We start from the raw sequence: 22,296 nt of genomic DNA on the forward strand, positions 1-22,296 counted from the left end.
TGTTCTGGAACTCATTTGTACACCAAGATGGTCTCGAACTCAGAAATCCTCCTGCCTCTGTCTTCCAAGTGCTGGGATTAAAGGAGTGTACCATCTCTCTAGCTGTGAAAGAACTGGTGGACCAAAAATCAAAATTAATAAACCTTTAAAAACTTGGGCCCTAAACCTATACAGAGAAAGGGAACTTCTAATGGTAAAGGAAAATTTAACTCCTTAAATCAGGAGTGCCATGGCTGGCACCTGAGCCCCCTCTCAGAGAAGGGGAGGTGACTGGCCACCACTTATGTCAAACACTCCTATGTCTGCTAATTGCTGGTCATAAAGGTCCCCTGATGGTTGTAAAGATCCCTCAGCCCAGGGGATAAGTGACAGACCCTGTGACCCTGTAACCCTGCAACCCCATGCCCTGTCTTATCTTACTCAAAGTCTTTTGCTTAAAATATATAGTTAGTGCTTTACTCTGTACTTTGTATGACCTTAAGTAGCCATAGAAACTCTAGAATTTGTGGCCTTCAACCTCATGGTCTTCCCCTTTAAAAGTTTCCCTTTATGGCTAGTTGGCATCTCATCCCACCCCCCCAACACCATGGAGTGAGATCCAAGATGGCCAGCTTGAACAATACAGAGAAACCTTTGTATTTGCATTGGAATTGTAAGCTTCTTGGGTTGGTCTGGGGCTATTCAAACCTGGTACAACAAAAACCTTTTTTTTTTTTTTTTTAAAGAAATGCAAGTATTGGAAGAATGGACAAGGAAAATGTGGTAATATTTACACAATGGAGCACTACTCAGCAGTAACAAAAAAAAAAAATGACATCTTGAAATTTGCAGGCAAATGGGCAGAACTAGAAAAAGCCATCCTGAGTGAGATAACCCAGATCCAGAAAGACAAATATAATATATACTCATTCACTCGTTAGTGGATATTAGTCATAAAGCAAAGGATAACCAGCCTACCCCAGCCATATGGATAACCAGCCATAACCCCAGAGAACCTAGGTAACAAAGAAAACAGTTAAGAGAGGCATACATGGATCCGCCTAAGAATCGGAGATAGACAAGATCTCCTGAATAAATTGGGAGCATGGGGCTAAGGGGGGGGGGTGGGAGAGGGAATAAGGGAAGGGGAGTGGGGGGAAATGTATAGCTCAATAAAAATTAAAAAAAGAAAAATTTGAGTTTTCTGGGAGTGGTGACACAACCTTTAAGCACAGCACTCAGGAGGTAGAGGCAGGAGGATCTCTATTTGTAAGTGCAGGGTCTACAGAGGGTGTGGGGAGGGAGGAACAGAGTCTAAGAATTTAAATCGAAGGTGTTTAAACAAAGACATCAGAGCTCTGGGGCCTCTGAACCTAGCTGATCACATGTTCACTCCGATACCCTGTGCATCTGGACGTTTGCATTTCTCTACAGTAAGGCATTTTCATAAAGGTGATTTGGATTGATCCCATTGTCTTGCCTCCTAGGTGAGGTGTCAGTGGGAGGGGTGAGCTAATGACCTCAGGTGGCTTTGTCCAGTCCCAAAGCTCTGTGAGCTCTCTCAGGGCGTTCACAGGAAATTGCCCTTGGCTTCCATTTTCCTGCTGGTCAGGTGAGATTTGTTGACACCGATGACTCCCACGAAGAAGGAGCAGTCTTTGCTCCAGGGAGATCTAGAGAAGAAGAGGGCTCGTGATCACGCCTGGAACACAAGCTCCTGGCCAGCGATGGTGAGCAGAAAGGAACTTCCAGCAACTCCCTGTTCCAGAATTTACAGCTTCCTAAGAAAGTCGTTTTCAATTTTGTAGCAGAGTTCTGGAGCATGCCTATCCACTCGGCTGCTCCCGGACGCGGAGCACAAACCCCTCCTGGCCTCATCAATTTTGAGCCTTCCTTCCGTCTCCCAGAAGCGAACCTACAACTCTAGTAATGAATGGTGGCATCCGATGCTTCCTCCACTCCCTCTACTTACCCACAGGGAAGCCTTGGCACCTCTGAGAACCCCACGGGCTATGCTTCTGCGTATCCCCGGCAACTTCCCCCTGTCCCCGGGAAGTCACTGGCCTGCCGCCCAGCCGCCAGAGTCGGGCGCTGGAGACTCTAGCTTTAAGACAGAGGTTTCGGCACTCCGCTCTCCCCAGACACACCTGCTTTCCCACTGTCAAGCGATGCCTCCAGAAGAGAAGGACAAACAAACTGACAATAGTCACCAACACCACCAAACCGTGGGGTTCCAGGGCCCTCGGCACCGTTTGCCCACGAAGGGGCGTGGCCCTGGAACCCAGGCGTGGGAGCCAGACTGTTTGCTGCTCACAGAAATGCTGCTCGTCGCCAAGGTCTGGGCCGGTTCAGGTCAAGTCCCTGCGGGGCGGGGCGGACAGGGCAGTGCTTTAAGAAGCCAGGCCTGGGGACGACTGAACGACCCGCGCCAATGGAGATCGCCAGGGACTACGCGGGAGCCTTCTTCAGGCGAGTGCGCCCTGCGCCCGGGGTACCCCGTTTGTCTCCATTTCCTGTGCTCCCCGGGTCCTCCTGCGACCCAAGTCACTCTCTCTCCGTGCGTTCTTTTGAACCTCGAGCTCCTCCTCCCTCGCACACCTCAACGTCCCCGGCCTCAGCTGCTCCCTCGGCTGTGGCACTCCTACAAGTCCATACCTCAGGGCCTGTCCCCACCCTTGCCAGCCATCGCCTCCCACCCAGCAGCCCCGAGGTCCCTCCCCCAGAGGGTCGCAGGTGCCCGGTGGGTCGCTCCCGAGGTGCATGGTAGTCCGTGAAACAACAGTGGTGAGCGCGCGGGATCGGCAGCATCTTTTGTAGCTCCTACAGACTACTACAAACCCTGGCAATGTGTCAATGCTGGGGCGACAGAGCTTCTCCTGGGTGCTGGGACTGAGAACCAAGTTGGGTGGGGGCGAGGGGAAGAATCCCGGCTTAGGAACTTTGGGTAAGTGCGGGCTTTGCCTACCCAGGGGAGGCTGGGCTCACCCAGGTTTGCAAGGGCAGTTTTGGCTCCCAGCCAATCCCACATCTAGGCCTTGCTCAAGTCACTGGCATCACTCCCCTTCGGTTAATCTCCAAATGCTGACAGAATTTTTGAATATCTCTGTATGTCTGTCTAAGAAAGAGACAGAGACCCAGAGAGACGATGTGGAGACAGAGACAGAATGAGAGACAGTGAGGATGAGAGAAATAGAGATAGAGAACAACACACAGAGAGAAGGAATTAGAAACAAATAGAGGAAAAAAGGCAGACATACAGGGTCCAGCCTAGCTTAGAACTAGCTGAATAGAATAGTCCAGGCTGGTCTTGAACTCATAATCCTTCTGCATCTGGTTGTCTAGTCTATAGAGTCAGGACCAGCTGCATGGCAGTGACTCCATATAACAGGTTAAATAAGTCTTGACTCTCTAAAGATGGTGAAAGTACTGCCAAGGGATGATGAAGAAGCCCATGTTGGTAAAAACACATCGCTGCCCCACCCCCTCCTCGGGTGACAGAGCTCTTGCAGAGAAATCTCGGTAAGGAAGAATGGAGTTGCCAAATGTGGGTGCTCCAGCAGCTTGTGAGATGGGGTCACCAGGGGAACTGTGTATCCCTTAAAAGGTTTGAAAAGTAGCTATTAAATGAAAAGGCTGGTCTCCAGGGGTGGTACCTGCTTCCTGGTGGACTGAATAAAACGCCTTGACTTTAGGGGTTGGGGGATTTGTAAAGGCTCCCAAATAACACTGTGTACCAGCCCTCAGCCGCAGCAGATGTGTTGGAGGATCATGGGGCAACTTCACAGTGTGAGATTAGCTCTTTGTCAGATTTCTTAGTTCTACCTGGAGCCCTGCTCCTCCTCCCCTTTAGCTTCCCCAGTTTCCTCCACTCCTGTGTCTGCTTGTTCTGGGAAACCTTATTTTTGCCCATCCATCTTGTCCTTCTGCTCACACTGGTCCAGGGCTTCTCTTTGCCACCTTCACACGTTATCTGCCCTCACCAACACTTTCAAACTCAAGGTCAGGAGCCATGGCTCTGTGGTTTTCTTCAAGGGCTGAGGTTTATGGATGTTAGTATTAACTAAGCAGTTGCCAGCTGTCCTCAGAGTAGGAAGCATGAAGGTAGTACACTTGTGTCTAACCATGCAACAGTTCGCTGAAGTCAAAAATGTATCTGGGTGATGTCTCATGGTGTCATGTGTGAGGTGGAAACAACTCCAAAAATCAAAACACTGTAGAATATATGATCCATAGCACCCTCCATTCCAGCCTGGCAAGTCCCAGGAGCTCATGCCTTTTTGTAAGTGACAGGCTTGCTTCAAATCTCAAAATTATCTACCCACTTCCAGACCAGCCTGCTCCGTCACCCATCATTCCAACCCAAACTGGAAGAAAACAACCTATAATACTTGCTGGAGAGAAAGATTTTTTTTTTCCCCCTTCCCCGCCCGCCCTTAAAATCCTGTCCAGACTAAAGAGCCACAGGCAAGGTCCACTGTTTGCTTTTTGTGGTATTGTATTTCTGCTTCCTTTCAGTGAGTTTAAACAGCCCAGCACTTACACTGTAGTTATCATTCATTAGTTAATAACTGGATTCTCCCAGGGAGGTAACTTTATTGATAGACACCTTATGAAAAATTAGATACTAGTTCCGAGAGTGGGGAGGAAGCCCTGGGCAGAGATGGGAGAGAGGGGTTAATTGTAAACAAATGTGGAGCAGGAAAAGTAGCTTGGGGGTAGGAGTGCTTGCTGCAAAGTCACGAAGACCTTGATTGAGACCCCAGCATCCTGATGTAAAGTCAGGCATGCTCACAGGCACCCAGAACCCTAGCCCTGTGGGAAACAGGAGGAGAGTGGCTGGGCCTCAATGGCCACCAGCGTAGCTCCAGCCTCAGCAAAAGACCTGTGTCAAAGGAATAAAGCCGAGAGACTGATAAAGCAGGATACCCGGTGTCCCCCTTCAGCCTGTGTGTGTGCTCACAGATATGTGTACACACACCATGTTCACACAAAGTACAAATTCTTGAACGATTTTTTTAAATTTTATTTGTGTGCCTATGTATGCACTATTAAGTGTGTGGATGCCTGAAGAAGACTAGAGATGTTTGGGAGCCCCTGCAGCTGGAGTGACAAATAGTTGTGAGCCCACCTGATGTGGGTGCTGGGAACTCCTTCTAAAGAGCAGTGTGTACTCTTAACTGCCCAGTCATCTCTTCAGTCCCTAATGGCACATTCTTAAAGAGCTTGTTGACATGTTGTAACTAATGGAGACTGTGGTAATAAGGAAAGAGGCCTGGAATCTTCTCGCAAAACTCTGGATATTTGTAAGTGTTTATTATCACAGACACAATCTACTTTGGCCAAACTCTGAAGTTGTTACAAAGCTGATATTTATTCTGTTAGGGCAACAGGAGCATTTGTAATTATGTAGATCTTCTGTGGCTGGGTGCTGTCAGTGGTACAGTAAGTGCCTAGCAAGTCTGAAAGCATGGGCTCCATCTCCAGCATCACTCAAAAAAGAATTAGAGGGCTGGAGAGATGGTTCAATAATTAAGAGCAAAGGCTGCTTTTCCAGAGGTCCTGAGTTCAATTCCCAGCAACCAGATGTTGGCTCACAACCATCCATAATGGGCTCTGGCGCCCTCTTCTGGCCTGCAGGTATACATTCAAGCAGAACACTGTGTACATAAACAAATCTTTAAGAAGAAAAAAAATAGAGTATCTTCCCCTTTATAAGGGACTTGGTTTTGTACAGCTGCTCTTCCAGTTCAGAATCTAGGCTGATGTCACTGGTGTCATTAGAAAGATAACAAGTTTGCTACAAGCAATGCTCCCAGATTTCTGTTTCTGGAACCAAACCTCTTTTTAGAATAATGTTGCAAAACGTTCAAAGACCTTTTGTACGAAGCATTCTGTTAGGTTGCTGAAAATAGACAAGGGTCAAGCCACCTATGTTCAGACTTCTGGGCAGGCATTTTCCAACTGTGTGTGCTACCTACAGGGAGCCATGTGGGAGATTTGTGATGAGAAGCCTAATTTGCTGACACTTGCCATTGGGCCCTGCTGACCTTGGATGCTGCCCCACAGTGCATAGACTCCTTGCTAAGTCTAATGGGGATAGGCGGGTAGTAATGAGTTAACCAGACCTAGTAGAATAATTGATGGTGTTTTACTGGGGAAAGAACTTACACAGAAGCAACAAGGGACCTGAAGGTGCCCTTGATTTCCCATCCTCTCCCTTTATCGGGTCACATCCACCTCTGTAACCAAGGGGCATGGCCACTGTTACAGGTTCTCAGGCAAATGTGTCCATCCAAATGGGCACTTCCCAATCCTCGCCTCCCTTAATGTTCTCATATATTCTTGCCCCTCTGGGTTTTGACTGATGAAGTTCTGCTCTTTAGTTCCCTTGTATGCATTCCTCATTTTCTGGATAACAGTGAAACACACAGCAGCTATGGCTGATCTCTGAATAGCTTCTATCACTAGTAAAACCATAATACCGCCAGCCTCTACACCCATGGCATCTGCCTCCAAAGATTCAGTGAACCTCAAGGGGGGAAACTAGCTGATTGATTGATTGATTTTTGTTTGGAGAAGGGGTAATCTTGATGCTAAGACTAGATTTCCCTGTATGGCCCAGGCTGGTCTCTAACTTGTGATCTGCCTGCTTCTGCCCCTTCAGCTACTGAAGGTGCAGGTGTGCACCACCTCTGGCTCTTGAAAACAGCTGTATTTTCTAGTTGCACCTGTGCACACTTGGTCTGTTCCTTTCCTGCTCTGTTATAGAGTAAAGCAGCGATTTACATTGTGTTTGGTATGTGTGAAGGTTCCTACATCTTGTATAAAGGGGCTTGAGCATCTGTGGATTTGGGGATACTGGGGCTCCTGGAACCTATCCCTGTGGATACTGAGAGACAACTGCCTTTCTCTCCAAGACCTAGTTCCAGTTCCAGGGCCTCTCCCCCCAGCACTTTCAGGATAAATATCAGCCTGTAGGAGGTTTTCAAAGAAAAAATTTTATAGACTTTGGGAGGTTCCATGTGGAATGGCAGGCAAGTCCAGTGGTTCAGATGGTTAAAAAATTTGCCAAAGGTACAAAGGACAGAGGGGATTGATTGAAATACACTACACATAAGCTGCAGGCCAGCTCCCGGGTGTCTGAGAGGGAACAGAAGTCTGTCATAGTAGTTATGGAGAAGTTACTTAGTCATCTTGTGGGCCCTTCAATCTGGTGAACATTTATTTCATTATCTTGGAAGACAATAAATTTTACAACATATGCTTTATTTCCCCTTGAGACTAGTCTTCTTCAGGTACATTAGATCATGGGAGTGAGGTTCCTGTGTAAGACATGTAGGTCACTAAGATGAGGTCCCAAGTAGTCATGGCCTTGATGTTGAAGTGTGGGGATTTTGATCTTGTTTTGGGGCTTTTTCCCTCTGGTGTGTAGATATATGTATGTGGGGATGGTTAGTCATCCTATTGCAGAAAAGTCCACATGGACTGTCTCTGGCTTTGTGTCACTTATTTTGATAAGTTCCCTCAGGGAAGAATGCAAAGCTCCCCTGTGACCTGCTTTTCTGGGAGAGCTGATGTTTGACAGTTTTCTAGAATGTTCTATGAAGTCTGATTTCTACTATTATCTTGATTTCCACTGAACAACCTACTTCCTTAAATACCCTGTTTCCTTATTATTTTTCCTTCAATGAGTTATTTCCCTTCCTGTTTCATGGAACTGTCTGCACCCATTTTCCAAGGAAGTCAGGAGCAAAAGTTTTCTCCACTGAGGTGGTAGAAAGCAGAATTCTGAGGTTTCTTAGTGGTCTTGCTGGTTTGCTTTTGGGGAGTCATCAAGGAAGGAAGACTAGACCCAGGGCCTTGTACTCTGTTAACTAAGCCACAACCTAAACCTTCAGGCAGTCTGTCTTTGACAAGTCAGAATATTGGTGGGGGTGGGGGTATGGGGGTGGAAATAGGAATCCCACTTTCAGCATGTGCCCATGACTGGATGGATGTAAAGCATTCTGTCTTTCCTATGGGGCAAAGTGAGTAGGAGTTACACCCTGTTCATTAACACCTTGCCCTGTTCATTTAGCAGCTTGGCCCAACTGATCATTTAGTTGGAGCAGTCGGTACTCATACATGTTTATGAAGCAGGTTTGGTGTACATAAGAGTTCGTTTTAACCCCTTCTTGTCTTATAAGATAGTCTTGATTTGACAGACTTGGGAGGGGATTGAAACAGGGTCTTCCTTTGGGACCTAGGCTCACAGGTTAGACTAGGTTAGGTCACAGGATCTGCAAGGTTTTATTATTTGTTGTGCCAGCTAAGCCTGCTATTCTAAAATTTGACGCATTATGGCACTCACCCTTGACAGAATGGTAGGATTTGGTGTGTGTGTGTGTGTGTGTGTGTGTGTGTGGTCGGTCCATGAGACTTATCTCTGGCAATGAGCCCGTTCTTGGTTAGGAAATAGGCTAAGAACAAAAGATCCACTGTCCTTTCCTAGCCAAAAGGGCTTCCTTGAGGGCAGGTAGAGGCATCGAGGGCAAGGTGATTGCCAGCCCTCATCTTGTCAGATGGGAAAAGACAATGGTACTTCTGAGCTCTTCAGCTGGGTCAGATTACTAAGAGAGTGTAGAGGGTGCTTGGGGGAGATGCACTGTCTTTTTTCCTGGGGCCCAGGGAACTAGGTCAGAGATGTGCCTTCTCCTGCTGGTGATCACACCAGGCATTTGAAAACATGGCCCTGTTCTTTTGGCTTTGTCCTGCCATGCTTTTGACTTGGCAGGTAAATGGCACTCAGTGGAGGTGGGAGGGAAATGCCCCGGCAGACCCTGGACTCTGTGAGCAGCTTCCAGAGGCCTCATGGATAATAGCAATGGCCTCTTACTCAGTAGGAGATGGATTTGCCTCCACGGGGAGGGTCTGTCTCCTTCGGGAGGGATAGAATCAGATGGAACAGATCCCACAGTGATAAAACAGAGCGTCAGGTATGGTGACACAGGCCTGCAATTGTAGCACATAGGCGTCTGAATCAGGGTGATTCTGTCTCTCTTCCTCAAGAGAACTCAACCAGCTGGTTAAAGTTTCACAGCACGAGTAGGTCGAGAGCACAGCTAGGGTTCTCAAAGCTATGGGAAGCATAAAGGTAGCTGGTCCCCAAGCCCTGCCTTCCAAGTCAGCAAGTGTGACAGCATTGCATGGGTTCTGACCTAGCATTTAAGCTCAGCCATATGTGAACATCTTGTTCTTTGGGTTGTGTAACAGAAACCTGGTGCAACTCCTCCCAATCAAGGCAGAAGTTCAGGAGTCTTATGCCAGGGCCACTGTTGTCTGTGCTGGCTGGACCCATCTAGGTCAGGTTCCAATGTCATTCCAATGGGGGACCCAGGTCAGGGACCTCCCTGGTCTATCTCATCCCCCTCAGCACAGTCCCCCAGGAAACAAATTGTTCAGCCACTTTGTATACCTGAAAGAGGAAGGAATTGAGCATCTGAATGCAAATCTGCTGAGCTTGGGGCTGGAGGGAGAGCTCCAGGGTTAAGAGCACTTGCTACTCTTACAAAGGACCTGAGTTCAGTTCTCAGCAACCACATCTGGAGGCTTACAACCAACTGCAATTTCAGCCCCGGAGCATTTGAGCCTCCAGCCTCCGTGGGCATCTGCACGCACATGCACACACCCACATGCCAACATGCAGTCCTGAACCTAATTAAAAATAATAAAAACAGACCAGGTACTGGGGTACATGACTCAGGAGGCAGAGGCAGGCAAAGTGAGTTCGAGGCCAGCCTAGTCTACAAAGCAAATTCCAGGACAGCCAGGACTGCATACAGAGACCCTGTCTCAAAAAATAAATAAAAAATGAATGGGGCCACAGAGATTGATCAGCAATTAAGAGCACCGACTGCTCTTCCAGAGGATCCAGGTTCAATTCCCAGCACCCATATGGCAGCTCACAACTGTCTGTAACTCCAGTTCCAGGACTTTCATCACCCTCAGACAGACATACACACAGGCAAAACACCAATGCACATAAAATAAAAATTAAATTATTAAAAAAGAATAGAAAAGTAGTTCAAGATATAAGAGGCCAGCCAGGGCTACACAAAGAAATCTTGTCTCAAAACCCCTCCCCCGAAAACCAAATGAAGTAATAATAATGATGATGATAAACAACTTTTATTTTAAGCTGCCATTGCTTGTTTGTGGTCTCAAGTTCAACCACCCAGTAGAAAAATTTGGCTCGGGGCAGATACCACATCCCATCCCATTGCTTACCTTTATCACTCCCGATGATGTTGAGAAACCATGTTGGGCCTCCGTCTTCTCACCTGAGAAATGGGGTGTGATGTGTACTGACAGTAGTTGGTGTTGTTGAAGAATTGCCGTGGCAGGTGCTCAGAGGCAAGCAGTTTGGAGTCCTGATGATGCTGGTTGTGTATACTTCATACCAAATCGTTGCTAACAATCTAGGTCTGCTTCCAGAGTGCCAATCTGTTGATGGAGCCGTAGGAGGGAGACAGGGAGGGGGAGAAAAGAGGACGGGAAGTTGTGAGTGGCGGGCATTGGCAGCCAGGCCTCCCTTTTCTGAATTTCCTGAGACTTGTCAACCCAGATAGCAACATAACTTAACCTGACAGTTTTTTTTACTTTGTTTTATTTAAACGATGCATTTACTTTTTATTTTATGTGCATGAGTATTTTTATCTATACATACACATTGTGTGTGTGTGTGTGTGTGTGTGTGTGTGTGTGTGTGTGTGTGTGTAGCACATGCATGCAATGCCCACAGATGCCGGAAGAGAGCAGAAGATCCCCTGGAACTGGAGTTACTGTTGTGAACCACAATGTGGGTGTTGAGATTCAAAACCAGGTCCTCCAAAAGAGCAGCTGGTGCTCTTAACCTCTGGGCCATCTCTCCAGGTCCTTGGAATAAGGTCCTTATGGGTCTGCTGCTAAGTGAAAAGAGCCCATAGGCCTGGGTTAAAGTTCCTTATGTATTGCTCACCTGGTCTCCACATAGGCTTAACAACTGATGGTCAACAGCACACCTGTCACCAAGACGTCGTAATTTTAGGTAGTGTCTTTTTTTTTTTTTTTTTTTTTTTTTTGTTTTCCAAGATAGGGTTTCTCTATGTTACAGCTCTGGCTGTCCTGGAATTCACTCTGTAGACCAGGCTGGCCTTGAACTCACAGAGATCCACCTGCCTCTGCCACCGAGTACTGGGACTAAAGGCGTGTGCCACCATGGCCTAGCATGGGTAGTATCTGAATGCTTCACTCCCCAGTTTGTTAAATACAGCCCTGCTTGTTGTTTCAGAACCTGTAGTGGTATGTCAGAGGCAGTTTTAATTATTTCAGAGCGACCTGAACACCCTGTGTTGACTTATACATAACTTACAGCACCTGGCTGACCTGTGAAGGGTGCTGATGGGTGCCTGGGGGCTGAATCAGAGGCTCAAGGACTTCCCCTGGTGCATAGAGAGGTGAAGGCTGACCTTGGCTACAGGAGACCCTGACTCAAAGCAACAAAGACAGAAACAATCCCATCAAACTTAGAAAGTTTAAATAAATACTAAGGTCAAATAGAACAAAATTTATTTTTCCTGAGTAACTACTGAAAGAGTAGTCATCTTCGCTCTTTCTCACTAATCCCCCACACTACTTTTTTTTTGTAGTTTCCCACAAACAAAAATTGAATAATGGAGGATTGGGTTGTTTTCCTCAGAAAATGTTTTGGTGTTGCTGTAATTCCTTCCCTGGTCCATGTTGGTATGGTTTTGTGTACATTGTTTAAAATATCATTAGTAAAGCTCTGCCTCTGTTCCAGTCTATCACTTAGGCTTTGCTTAGGAAAGAGAATATCAACTAATATTTATCACATGTGAGAAGAATATCCCCAAGTGCATGCTGTTTTACATGCTGTAACCTGGCTTAGTGGAAGGAGTATAATCCCACATTTTCCAAAGAATTAAAACTACATACAAGTTTTCACATGACTCGGGATCTCGAGTTTTCCCTCTCTGTTCTTCCAAGACATTTATAAAGGTGGTTCTGTTTATCCTGACCCCAAAACCTTGCTTGAGGTCCTGGGAGTCAGCTCAGTGGCAGGACACTTGCCTAGCAAGCACACAGCCTGGAATTCCAGCCCCTACACTAAAAACAAAACAAACTAAAATCCTGAACTGACTGCCACCTTGACCAGTATTTGGCTTTTAAATTAATTCCTGGGCCAGTATTATATAAACATGTACCTGTTTGGTTTTCTGTATATACCAACTGTCTAAACTGGCTTAACTACTTTGTAGTCACTAGAAATCATTTTCTTGATGGCTCAGTGGATAAGACTCCTGCTTCACAAGCTTGCAACCTGTATTTGATCCCCCAAACCCACGAAAAAGTGAAAGTTGAGGCCCACCTCCATGAAGTTGCCCTCTGACCTCCACTCACACACTGCAGCATGTGTACCCCCCACACACATGTGTACATGCAGGTACATACAAATTAATAATAAGAAAATTAAGTATATATTTGGAGGCTGGAGAGATGGCTTAGTGGTTAAGAGTACACATTGCTCTTGCAATGGACCCAGATTTTCTTCTCAACACCTACATAGTGGTTCCCAACCACCTGTAACTCCAGTTCCAAGGGATCCAACGCTCTCATCTAAATCCCACAGATACCAGGCACACATGTACTATATACATACGCATGCAGGCAAACACTCATGCACGTATAACAAATAAATTAAAATTTTTTGAACCCATATTTGCAGAATATAACTTGGAGAGGGGCTGAGGACTAACCCCAGGGTAGGCCTGGATGTGCTAAGTTGATGTGTTACTTGCTTGCCCCTTGTAGGTATGGATGTGTGTGACATTTGGTAATTCCCAGGCAGTGTGTTTCTTTTAGATGCAAATATTAAAACTGAATTAGTTGCTTCTGTCTCAAGCCCTTCTTAAAAACCTCTGTCTGGGGCTGGAGTGATGGCTCAGAGTTTAAGACCAGAACCCACATGATGACTCACAACCATCTGTAATAGGATCTGATGCCCCCTACTGGCATGCAGGTATACAAGCAGAGCACTCATATACATAAAATAAAATTTAAAAAAATCAAAAAATAAAATAAATAAATAAATAAATTACACTTTAAAAAAAAAAAAACTAGAACAAGAAAACCTTGTCTGAAGGTTGTGCTTTCTTCTTAGGCCCCTGACATTCATGGGACTGCAGACTAAGAAGGCTCTGCTGATGCCCCTCATGCATCCAGCTCGCCCTTTTAGGGTGTCAAACCATGACCGAAGCAGCCGGCGTGGGGTGATGGCCAGCAGCCTGCAGGAGCTTATCAGCAAGGTACTGTGGTCACAGCCTCAAGTGCCCTCTGCGAGCTCAGGGTCCAGACCCAGGGCACTAAGCCAATGTCAAGGCGCAGTAGCCAAGCAAGACAGCATATCTGCTGGGTAGTGATAGTGGATGCACCCCTTCCCCAGCACTCCAGAGGAAGGGTACACCCCTTCAACCCCAGCACTCCAGAGGAAGGAGCGGGAAGATCTCTGAGTTGGAGGCCAGCCTGATCTACGTGGCAAGTTCAAGGACAGTCAGAACTACTTGAAGAGAGCCTGTCTCAAAGAAAGAAAGGGAGGGAAAAGAGGAGGGGGGAAGGGAGAGAGAGAGAGAGAGAGAGAGAGAGAGAGAGAGAGAGAGAGAGAGAGAGAGAGAGCCAGTCCTCCTGAAACCCTAACATAAATGTCACTGATGGTCCCATGAGAATAGTTCACATCACCCTGTTCCTCTGCTTCCTTGCAAACCTAGACTCTGGATGTCCTAGTCATCACGGCTGGCCTGGTTACACTTGTACTGGAGGAGGATGGTACAGTGGTGGACACAGAAGAGTTCTTTCAGACCTTGAGGGACAACACACATTTCATGATCTTGGAAAAGGGACAGAAATGGACACCAGTAAGTATAGCCTTGCAATGAAAACAACAACCAGGTGGGTTCTACCTACAGGTGCACTGTCTAGTTTAGTGGTGACTGAGCCATGTCCTGGCCATATATACTCATGTACTCACCTCCTAGCTACAGCTACAACCTCAAAAAGGTTCTTGAGTGTTTCTAGAAAATTCAATGTCTCTGAATTTAGGTTATATTATTCAAAACAAATCATTTTGAAGCATAAGCTTTGGCCGATGACCTGGCTAAGGCAGGTCAGCAGATCTGACCTTGTAACTAAGTTGACTAACTTAATTCTTAGGAAGTTGGGCAAGCCGGCATGGCCAGGTTCTCTCTCTCTCTCTCTCTCTCTCTCTCTCTCTCTCTCTGTGTGTGTGTGTGTGTGTGTGTGTGTGTGCCCATGCACTCATCAGCCTTCTGTCATTTTAATAAAATACTTGAGACAATTAGAAGGAAGATTTATTTTGTCACCATTTGGGAGGGTCCAGTCCGCCATCGATTCTGCCTTTTCGCCGAGGCAGCACACCCTTGCAGAAGCAAGCAGGACAGCAAAGCCATATACACCAGAGTCAGAGAGTGCAGCAAGCAAAGAAGAAAAGCGAGCCCCATGATCTTCTGTTTCCACTTTTAAGACATGGGATAAGTCTTCTTCCTCTCCTACAAACTGACATTTAAAACAACAGAGTTAAAACACAGTCTGGGGCCTAAGAACACAGATCCATGCCTGATGACCCTAGAAAACACTAGCACTATATAGCAGATGTATATCAGACCTGGAGTGCCCCTCTTGTGAGTGAAGGTAAATGGTGGCCACAAACCACATGTCTGTCACAGTAGGGTGGAGATGTACATCCAGCCATCACTGCATGCCCATTTCAGCTCGCATAAGTAGACATGCTACTGCACACTTACTGATGAAACGCAGCTACAAGGCTTTGTCTGAATAAATTCCATGACTGTGTGAGTGAGAACAGTGCATTAGGCAACCTGCCTTCAAGCTTTTTCATCCCAGGATTTATGAAAAGTAATGAAGACTCCAAGTACCTTTTGTTAGCATGGGTTACATCAGTACAGTCAACAAATACCTGTCAATCAAAGTTTCTTTCTTACCTGGGGATATTTTGCCCTTAGGAGCCATGGAGTAATATCTGGAGACAGTTTAGAATGATAATCTGGGGCAGAGGACACAGCTGTTACTGTCTAATATGGAAACTGCAATGCACAGCCTTTGAAACAATTGTCATTTGTGCCAAGTTGAGAAACTATAAGCCATACATAAAGATGTTTCCAATAGCCAAAATTAAAATTGAGAAATTAAAAGATAGGTATTGTATCAATTAGTAGTAACTAAGTAAAGGTTAGCTTGAACTATATATTTTAACAAGAAAATATTTTTTTGACAGGTAGTGGTAGCCCACACCTTTAATCCTAGCACTCCAGATACAGAGGCAGGCTGATCTGTCTCTGTGAGTTCAAAGCCAGCCTGGTTTACAGAGCGAGTTCCAGGACAGCCAGGCCACAAAGAAATTCTGTCTTAAAAAAAAAAAAAAAAAAAAAAAAAGAAGAAGAAGAAGAAGAAGAAGAAGAAGAAGAAGAAGAAGAAAATATTTTCTTAAATGACCACTCTCAAAAACAAAAGCAAGGAATTATATTTTTATATTTTTGCAAAGCTCTTTAATGTATGGAAGACACTTGAATTCTCAGGTATGAAGCTGGAGAGATTTGGCAATTAGAGCATTTGCTTCTCTTGCAGGGGACTCAGATTAAGTTCTTAGCACCCAAATGGTGGTTCACAACCATCTGTAGATCCAATTCCAAAGGGTGCCTCTTCTGACCTCTGAGTAAGAGCACATTCATACACACGGACACTCATTCCCATACATATGCACATGCACACACATACTATAAATAACTCTCAGACATACATCTGCGTTCACTCTGCTATCCCCTTTTGGGTGGCACTGTGAAGGAAATCTGGCCTGGCTGCAGATGTGTAGTTGGAGAGGAACGGAGGGTCTAAGCTGATGGTCTAAGCATACTGCTGAGAATACACTGCTTTGATAATGCACCAAGAGTCTAATTGCCGGTTCCACAAAACTCAAGTGCAGTGGAGAATAGGAGACACTAAGCAGCCCCGATGGCGCTGGTCACTGCTCCACTGAGTACCTCAGTCTGTCTTACATTTTGAAAGGCTCTTTCATCACAGTGGTCTTGGAACATCATATTTCAATACTTTGGAAAATACTGACTTGGAACAGAGGTATAGCTTTGTGATGGGTGTACTTCACATGCACCAAAAGAAAAACAGCAGAAAAGTAAAAAGGACAAAAGAAAATATCGATCCATTAAGCTATATATTTTCCCCAAATGTGCTGTGAAAAACCAGGACTTAGGAGAATGGAGAATAATTGCCTTTAACATTTACTGTAAAAATAGTTTTAACCCAGGAGAGATCTTAAGCCTAATGCTCCATCTCCAGACTACACCGTGAGAACCTCTGCATTAAACCATCTCTAGATAACTGAAAACGATACAAAATTAACAATATTGTGTTCATGGGAAAGATGCACAGCCAAGGTGGCTTCCAGCTGTGGAATAACCAGAAGAGACTCACAGGGCCTCTGGAGTAGATAATGTTTTGTTCGGTCTTATTATTACATATATATGTACAAAAGCACATGAGTACCTCGTAATTTTTAAGATTATTTTATATGTATGTGTCTTGCCTGCATGTATGTATGAATGTATGTGTTAATTCTACAGACACCAGGAGAAAGGCTACCACCCTGAATCATGGCCAAATTAAAGCAACTTTTATTCATTCGTGTACTCAGGCTGCCTCCTCCTAAGGTGGGGGGGCTCAAGAGATCAGCAATGGTTGTAGGGAAGATAAGGCTTTTATAACTCAGGAGCAGGGGTTTTCCAAGGGGGGGACTTGGTAGGCAAATATTTGAGGTTACAGTCATATAACATAAGCACAACAAGTTGCCGTTTCCTGGAAAAGGCAGTACAGAATCATTTGTAGTTTCGGTTACAGATACGGGCATAACTCAGTCCTTGAAAAAACCCACAAATTTGATCATAAACAGAAACAAACCCAGTTTGACTTTGCTATAAGGTGGTTTCCAAGTGCAAGATGGAGGCTGGTTTATCATATGTGCATCATGGGTGTGCTTGGTACCCTTAGATAATGTTGAGTCCCCTAGAACCAGGCTGCTGAAATACTGGGTTGGTTTGAGGGTTGGTTTTTTTAGTGGGGGAGGGTGCTAAGGATAGAACCCAGCCCCTCACAGATATGCACAGTTCATGCCCTGTCACTGAGCCCTGTCAAAGATTCTGGAGTCCTCAGAATTAAGCTCTGCTTAATGTCTCAGCCACTTTCCTGTAAGGTAGAGATGGTGACTTCCCCTCAGAGTACAGATGGCCACCTTACCTCAGGAAGGTTATCCTGAGGCCCATTTGGACTGGAGCAAAAAATAGCCACCAGATGTCTCCCTTGCTCAATCTAAAGGCCCCCAAACCCCAAGAGATGTTCCCTGGCACTCTGGAAGAAGACAGGGTCCAGTCGAGCCCTTCCTTTCCTGAAGCTTATAGAACCTGCATGCCCTGATGTGAGCCCTGCACTTAGCATTGTGAGGGCATCTTGGCTTAGCACAGAGACTAAAGGCATTCTGTAGGGAGAGTCACACAAACTTCAGAAATCAGTGCGAGATGCTGAAAAGCTGGGGAGGTGATAGATTTAGTCAAACTTGTTTGTCTGTTTTGAGAAAGGGTCTCTGCATAGCCCTGGCTGTCCTGAAACCTGCTATATAGAGCAGGCTGGCCTCAAATTCACAGAGATCTAGCTGCCTCGGCCTAGAAAGTGTTAGGAATAATGACAAGTACCTCTGTGTCCAGCTCAGACATGGATTTTAAAATGGTGCTTCCTCTTCAAATTGTGGATAGCTGGTATACAGCGGTGCACTGGGTGACAGCCAGAATCACTTGTCATTTGTGATCTGGGTAGTAGGAAGAGAAGGACACCAGCAGTGGCTTCAGCAAGAAGGGCTGGCACACTTTTAGGAGAATTTATGTTTAAATTTCAAATATTTCAAATGTATTTGATCATTTTCACTCTGTAACAGTCAGTTTTCAAGTACTCCCAACTCCAAAAGTCCCTGAGGCATGGGGACTCTTGCATCATCTTGGCTTGATCCAGCATACAGTGGACCGGTGTGTAGCCAAAAAGACACTTAGCAAAGCAGCTCATGAGCCAGGACTGGCTTCCCACCCCCACCCCCAGGACTGGAGAGGGTGCTGAACCCAGAACTTGCTAGGCTAGGCAAGTTCTCTATTGCTCAGCCACATCCCATTTGCATCTTGGGACTTCTTTGTTCTCTCAGAGTCTACTGTAGAGCTATCTACAAACCTAGAAATGTGTCCCTCCTAACCGGAAGGGTCACCTGATGTCCCTGGTGGACAGAGTGAGTCTATAAGTGGTTAGTGTTCCCACATGGTCACCTCTCCTCCTAGGCAATTCCTGGAAAATAGGAGACACTCGGAGAGAGGCCTGTTCCACTCATTCCTCGAGTCTCAGAGTTCCAGCATTTTCCATCAACAGATCTCCTTATTGAAATGAAACAGAAATAGTGCTTCCTGCTTCTCTCTGGCTTTGGGACAGCTACAAGAAGAGGCTGACCATGTCCTCAGATACTCGAGGGGTAGCTTAAGGGCTCCAAGCAAGCAAGCAAGCCTGAGCACCCTAAGGCAGCACCCTGACCCCTCTGTCCATCACATGCTGAGTTTTAAAATCAAAGCAGACTCATCCTGAGTCACTAAACTGGAAGTTGATGAGGGAAGAGTACATATTTAGTCATGGTTGTACTATAACATGATGGCCTGATGTAAATATGACTGGAATAATTACAGCTAACATTTAGGAGACTCTGACTTTGGCAATAACCCCAGAGTTGTGTGGTTTGACTGTCTTGACCAGTGTCCATCCTAAGCCTATCCCTTTCTTCATTCTCTAGGGCAGTAAGTATGTCCCAGTCTACAAGCAACCAAAGAAATCAGGAATAGCAAGAGTTACCTTCGACCTATACAGGCTGAATCCCAAGGACTTCCTCGGCTGCCTCAACATCAAGGCCACCATGTATGAGATGTACTCGGTGTCCTATGATATCCGATGCACAAGTGCCAAGGCCATGTTAAGGTAACAGTATCTGTATCCAGGGGTATCTGGAAACACCCAGGTATGGCACAGATGGCTCCTCCCTTCTTGTCTTCTGTGCCGGGGCCCAATAACAAAGCCTGGCTGGATCCTCTCTTGACATCAGATGTGCTCTGATGCAGTAGTCTTCAGTTTAAATCTTAGACCACAGACTTATATTAGAAAGCTAAAATCCAGCTGGGGATATAGTCCAGGGGTAGAGCACTTGCTTGGCATGTTAGAAGTCCTAGATTCAATATCCAGCAGCATGCACACATGAATGCACACACGCACACATGCAACACCCATGTGTACACACATGTATGCACACACACACACACACACACACACACATACACACATGCATGCCATGAAATCTAGCCTGGATGTTAGGGACTTAGGAGTGAAAACTTCTGGGGCCAGGAAGAGACTAAGAACTGGAGGGAACACTTTCTGTTTAATTTGGTCTGAAATAACACTAGTGTAGTCTTGGGGCTTGAGAGGCTACGGCAGGGCAATGTGCCTGCACTGTGAAGAGCATGCTGGACTCCTCCAGCTCCCCTACCCTCCACAGGATCATAATTCCAGTTTTTGTCTACAGCTTTCCTCAGCAAGCCCAACACACCCGCCCAGGCTGCTAGAACCATCTTAGAGCACGCACATGCCCTCAGAATCAACAGAGGCTCTGTGGGGCTCTTGAGTTCCCCCTTAGGCAGGCTCTTAACAAAGTGGCTTTGAGGGCTGTGTACCTCAATATGTGGCCCTGGACCTGGATAGTACTGGCAGCCTACCAGGGAGCATTCAGACGTTGTGTGCCCTGAAAGTGGCATTCCATGGATACCACAGCTCAAGCATCATTGCTACTTCCTTAGAGCTTAGTAATTGTGAGGTGGGGTGAGGCATTCCCACCCTTCCAACTCTGGCTAGGCCAGCACCCCAAGCCTGATGTGTTTTCATCTCATTCTGTTTCAGGAGTCTGCTTCGATTCATGTCCTATGCTGCCCAGGTCGCAGGACAGTTCCTGGTCCACGCCGGCACATACATGCTCCGAGTACTGGCCGATACTGAAGAGCAGCCATCGCCCAAGTCTAACGCCAAGGGCTGGTTCAAGTAAACCAGTCATAGCTCCAGAGCCCAGGTGCATACCTTTCTTGTAGATTTACTACCTTTGTCTTTGGGCTCTGGGATGCCTGGGAAAGCAAGTTCCTGCAGGGGAGAGGGACCACAGAGGGGCCTTTCTGGGGTCTTCAGACAGGACTAACAGCACAGTGTCTGGGAGCAGCATGCACATGAATTAGACTGTGTGGATCCTTGCCTACTGTAATAAAGCAATCACAAGAGTCACTTTAGTACACGCTGCCCTTCCTTGCACACAGTTTGCCTCTTTGGAGGTGACCACACTTTCAGGCAGGACAAAAACTAGAGCTAGAGATGATGGAAAGACAGATACCACTATTGTTAAATCTTTCTTTTCAATTTTATTGTATTGTCTTGTGGTAGTGGTGGCATGTGGGGGGGGGTGCCTATTATATGTCTAGGCATCATGTGCACACAATGCCCCAGAAGGCCAGAAGAAGGTCTCCAGATGAGTTACAGACGGTTGTGAGCCTCCATGTGGGTGCTTAGGATGGACCCTGGGTCCTCGGGAAAAGCAGCTGGTGCTCCTAACCCCTGAGCCATGCTCCAGCCCCATTGCTGTTTAATCTTTATCAGTACTCACTGCAAAAAGAATGATCTGTCACTTAAGCCACGGTTTTATTTGGTTTAGTTTTTCCTTCAAAAGGATATTTTCCTCTTAAGGGTGTGTGTGTGCGCGTGTGCATGCATGAACGTCTCTGTATATGTGTGCCTATATGTATGTGTACACGTTCATATCTGTGAGTGCAGGAACTTGTGCACCATGGCACACGTGTGGAGGACAGAAGACAACCTGGGGGTCCGTCCTCACCTTCTACCCTGTTTGGAAAATTGCACAAGCCAGACTAACACAAGCTTCTGGGAGTCTCCTGCCTCCTCCTCCCTCTGGCTGTGGGAGTGCCAGGATTGTAGATCCATGCTACATGTAAACCAGCAGTTCTCAGCCTTCCTCATGCAGTTCCTCAGGTCGTGGTGACCTCCAGCCATAAAATTATTTCATTGCTACTTCAAAACTATACAGTTGCTACTGTTATGAATCATAATATAAATATCTGATATGAAGGATATCTGCTATGTGACCCACAGGTTGAGAACCACTGATTGTAAAGCATCCAGATTAGGTCTGCAAGTTTGTTCAGCAAGCGCTCACTGACTGAGACATCTTCCCCTGCCCCTGCCCTGCCCTGCCCTGCCCTGCCCTGCCCCTGCCCTGCCCTGCCCTGCCCCTGCCCTCCAAGGCTTTTAAGGGGCCCCAAAGGCCCCAAAGCTTTAGGATCTACACAAGGAGCCTTGGGGGGAATGGGTAGGTTCAGCCTTGATTTTTAAAAAGAAACAAAACTGTTGAAACTTGGGTTGGAGGTCAGTGCTGCCATGGTGCCAAGACAAGGCTTGTGGGCAGAAGCCAAGCTCTGCCTAGCACTGGCCAAAGCAAAGGCCAAGTTGGCTCTGGGTTCTAGCCGATGTTCAGTTGGCCATAGACCCTCAAAGCACCTGTGAGGGATCTGTTTGTCACTTGGCTCTTTCTTCGGAGTTAACTTTACCATTGGGCCACACTACTCAAATGTCACCCTTAGCCCCTGCGTGGGAGGCTCTGGCTGTGTCTTCCCCTACCCTGTCATCAGAGCGTAGAGTAGGCTCCAGAGCAATGAGAGGCTGTTCCCTGGGTGAACAAGACAAGCCCTGGGAGAGATGTTCCTATTAGATCCACCCTGCTGAATTGGGTTTCCCTGGCTGTGACTTGCTGATGGCTCCCAGGCCTAGTGTCATTCCTAGTTGCCTGTCCCAGCACTATGAACAGAAACAAACCCAAGAGTGCCCCTGCCACACAAATACCATACAGTTCAGGCCCCTCCCCCATCCCGCCTCCCACCTCCTATCCCCGACCCCCTGGTCTCCCACACCCCCACCACAGGCCTGTCATAGGACTTACTAGTCTGCCATGTACTGGGCAGGACCTCACACCCACTGCCACTGTGATCCAGGGAATGAACTTGCTCACGTGCTGTTTTTCCTAGTGAAGGGACAGGCAGGCACCACAGCTGCACT

General features: G+C 46.6%; 2 protein-coding genes across 2 annotated transcripts in view; both read left to right on the forward strand.

Moving 5' to 3' along the window:
- Tubb6 (tubulin beta 6 class V) overlaps window positions 1-22,296 on the forward strand; it is a 192,041-nt gene that overhangs the window by 147,043 nt on the left and 22,702 nt on the right. The gene's annotated exons all lie outside the window — the stretch shown is intronic.
- On the forward strand, window positions 2,411-20,457 carry Cidea (cell death inducing DFFA like effector a). The gene is made up of 5 exons (XM_051201196.1): window positions 2,411-2,742; window positions 13,160-13,322; window positions 13,782-13,928; window positions 18,935-19,116; window positions 20,086-20,457. The coding sequence occupies exons 1-5, from the start codon at window positions 2,411-2,413 to the stop codon at window positions 20,225-20,227; spliced, it is 966 nt and encodes a 321-aa protein (XP_051057153.1). The 3' UTR covers window positions 20,228-20,457.

Source organism: Phodopus roborovskii, unplaced genomic scaffold (assembly GCF_943737965.1).
Source record: "Phodopus roborovskii unplaced genomic scaffold, PHOROB, whole genome shotgun sequence".
Lineage (NCBI taxonomy): Eukaryota > Metazoa > Chordata > Mammalia > Rodentia > Cricetidae > Phodopus > Phodopus roborovskii.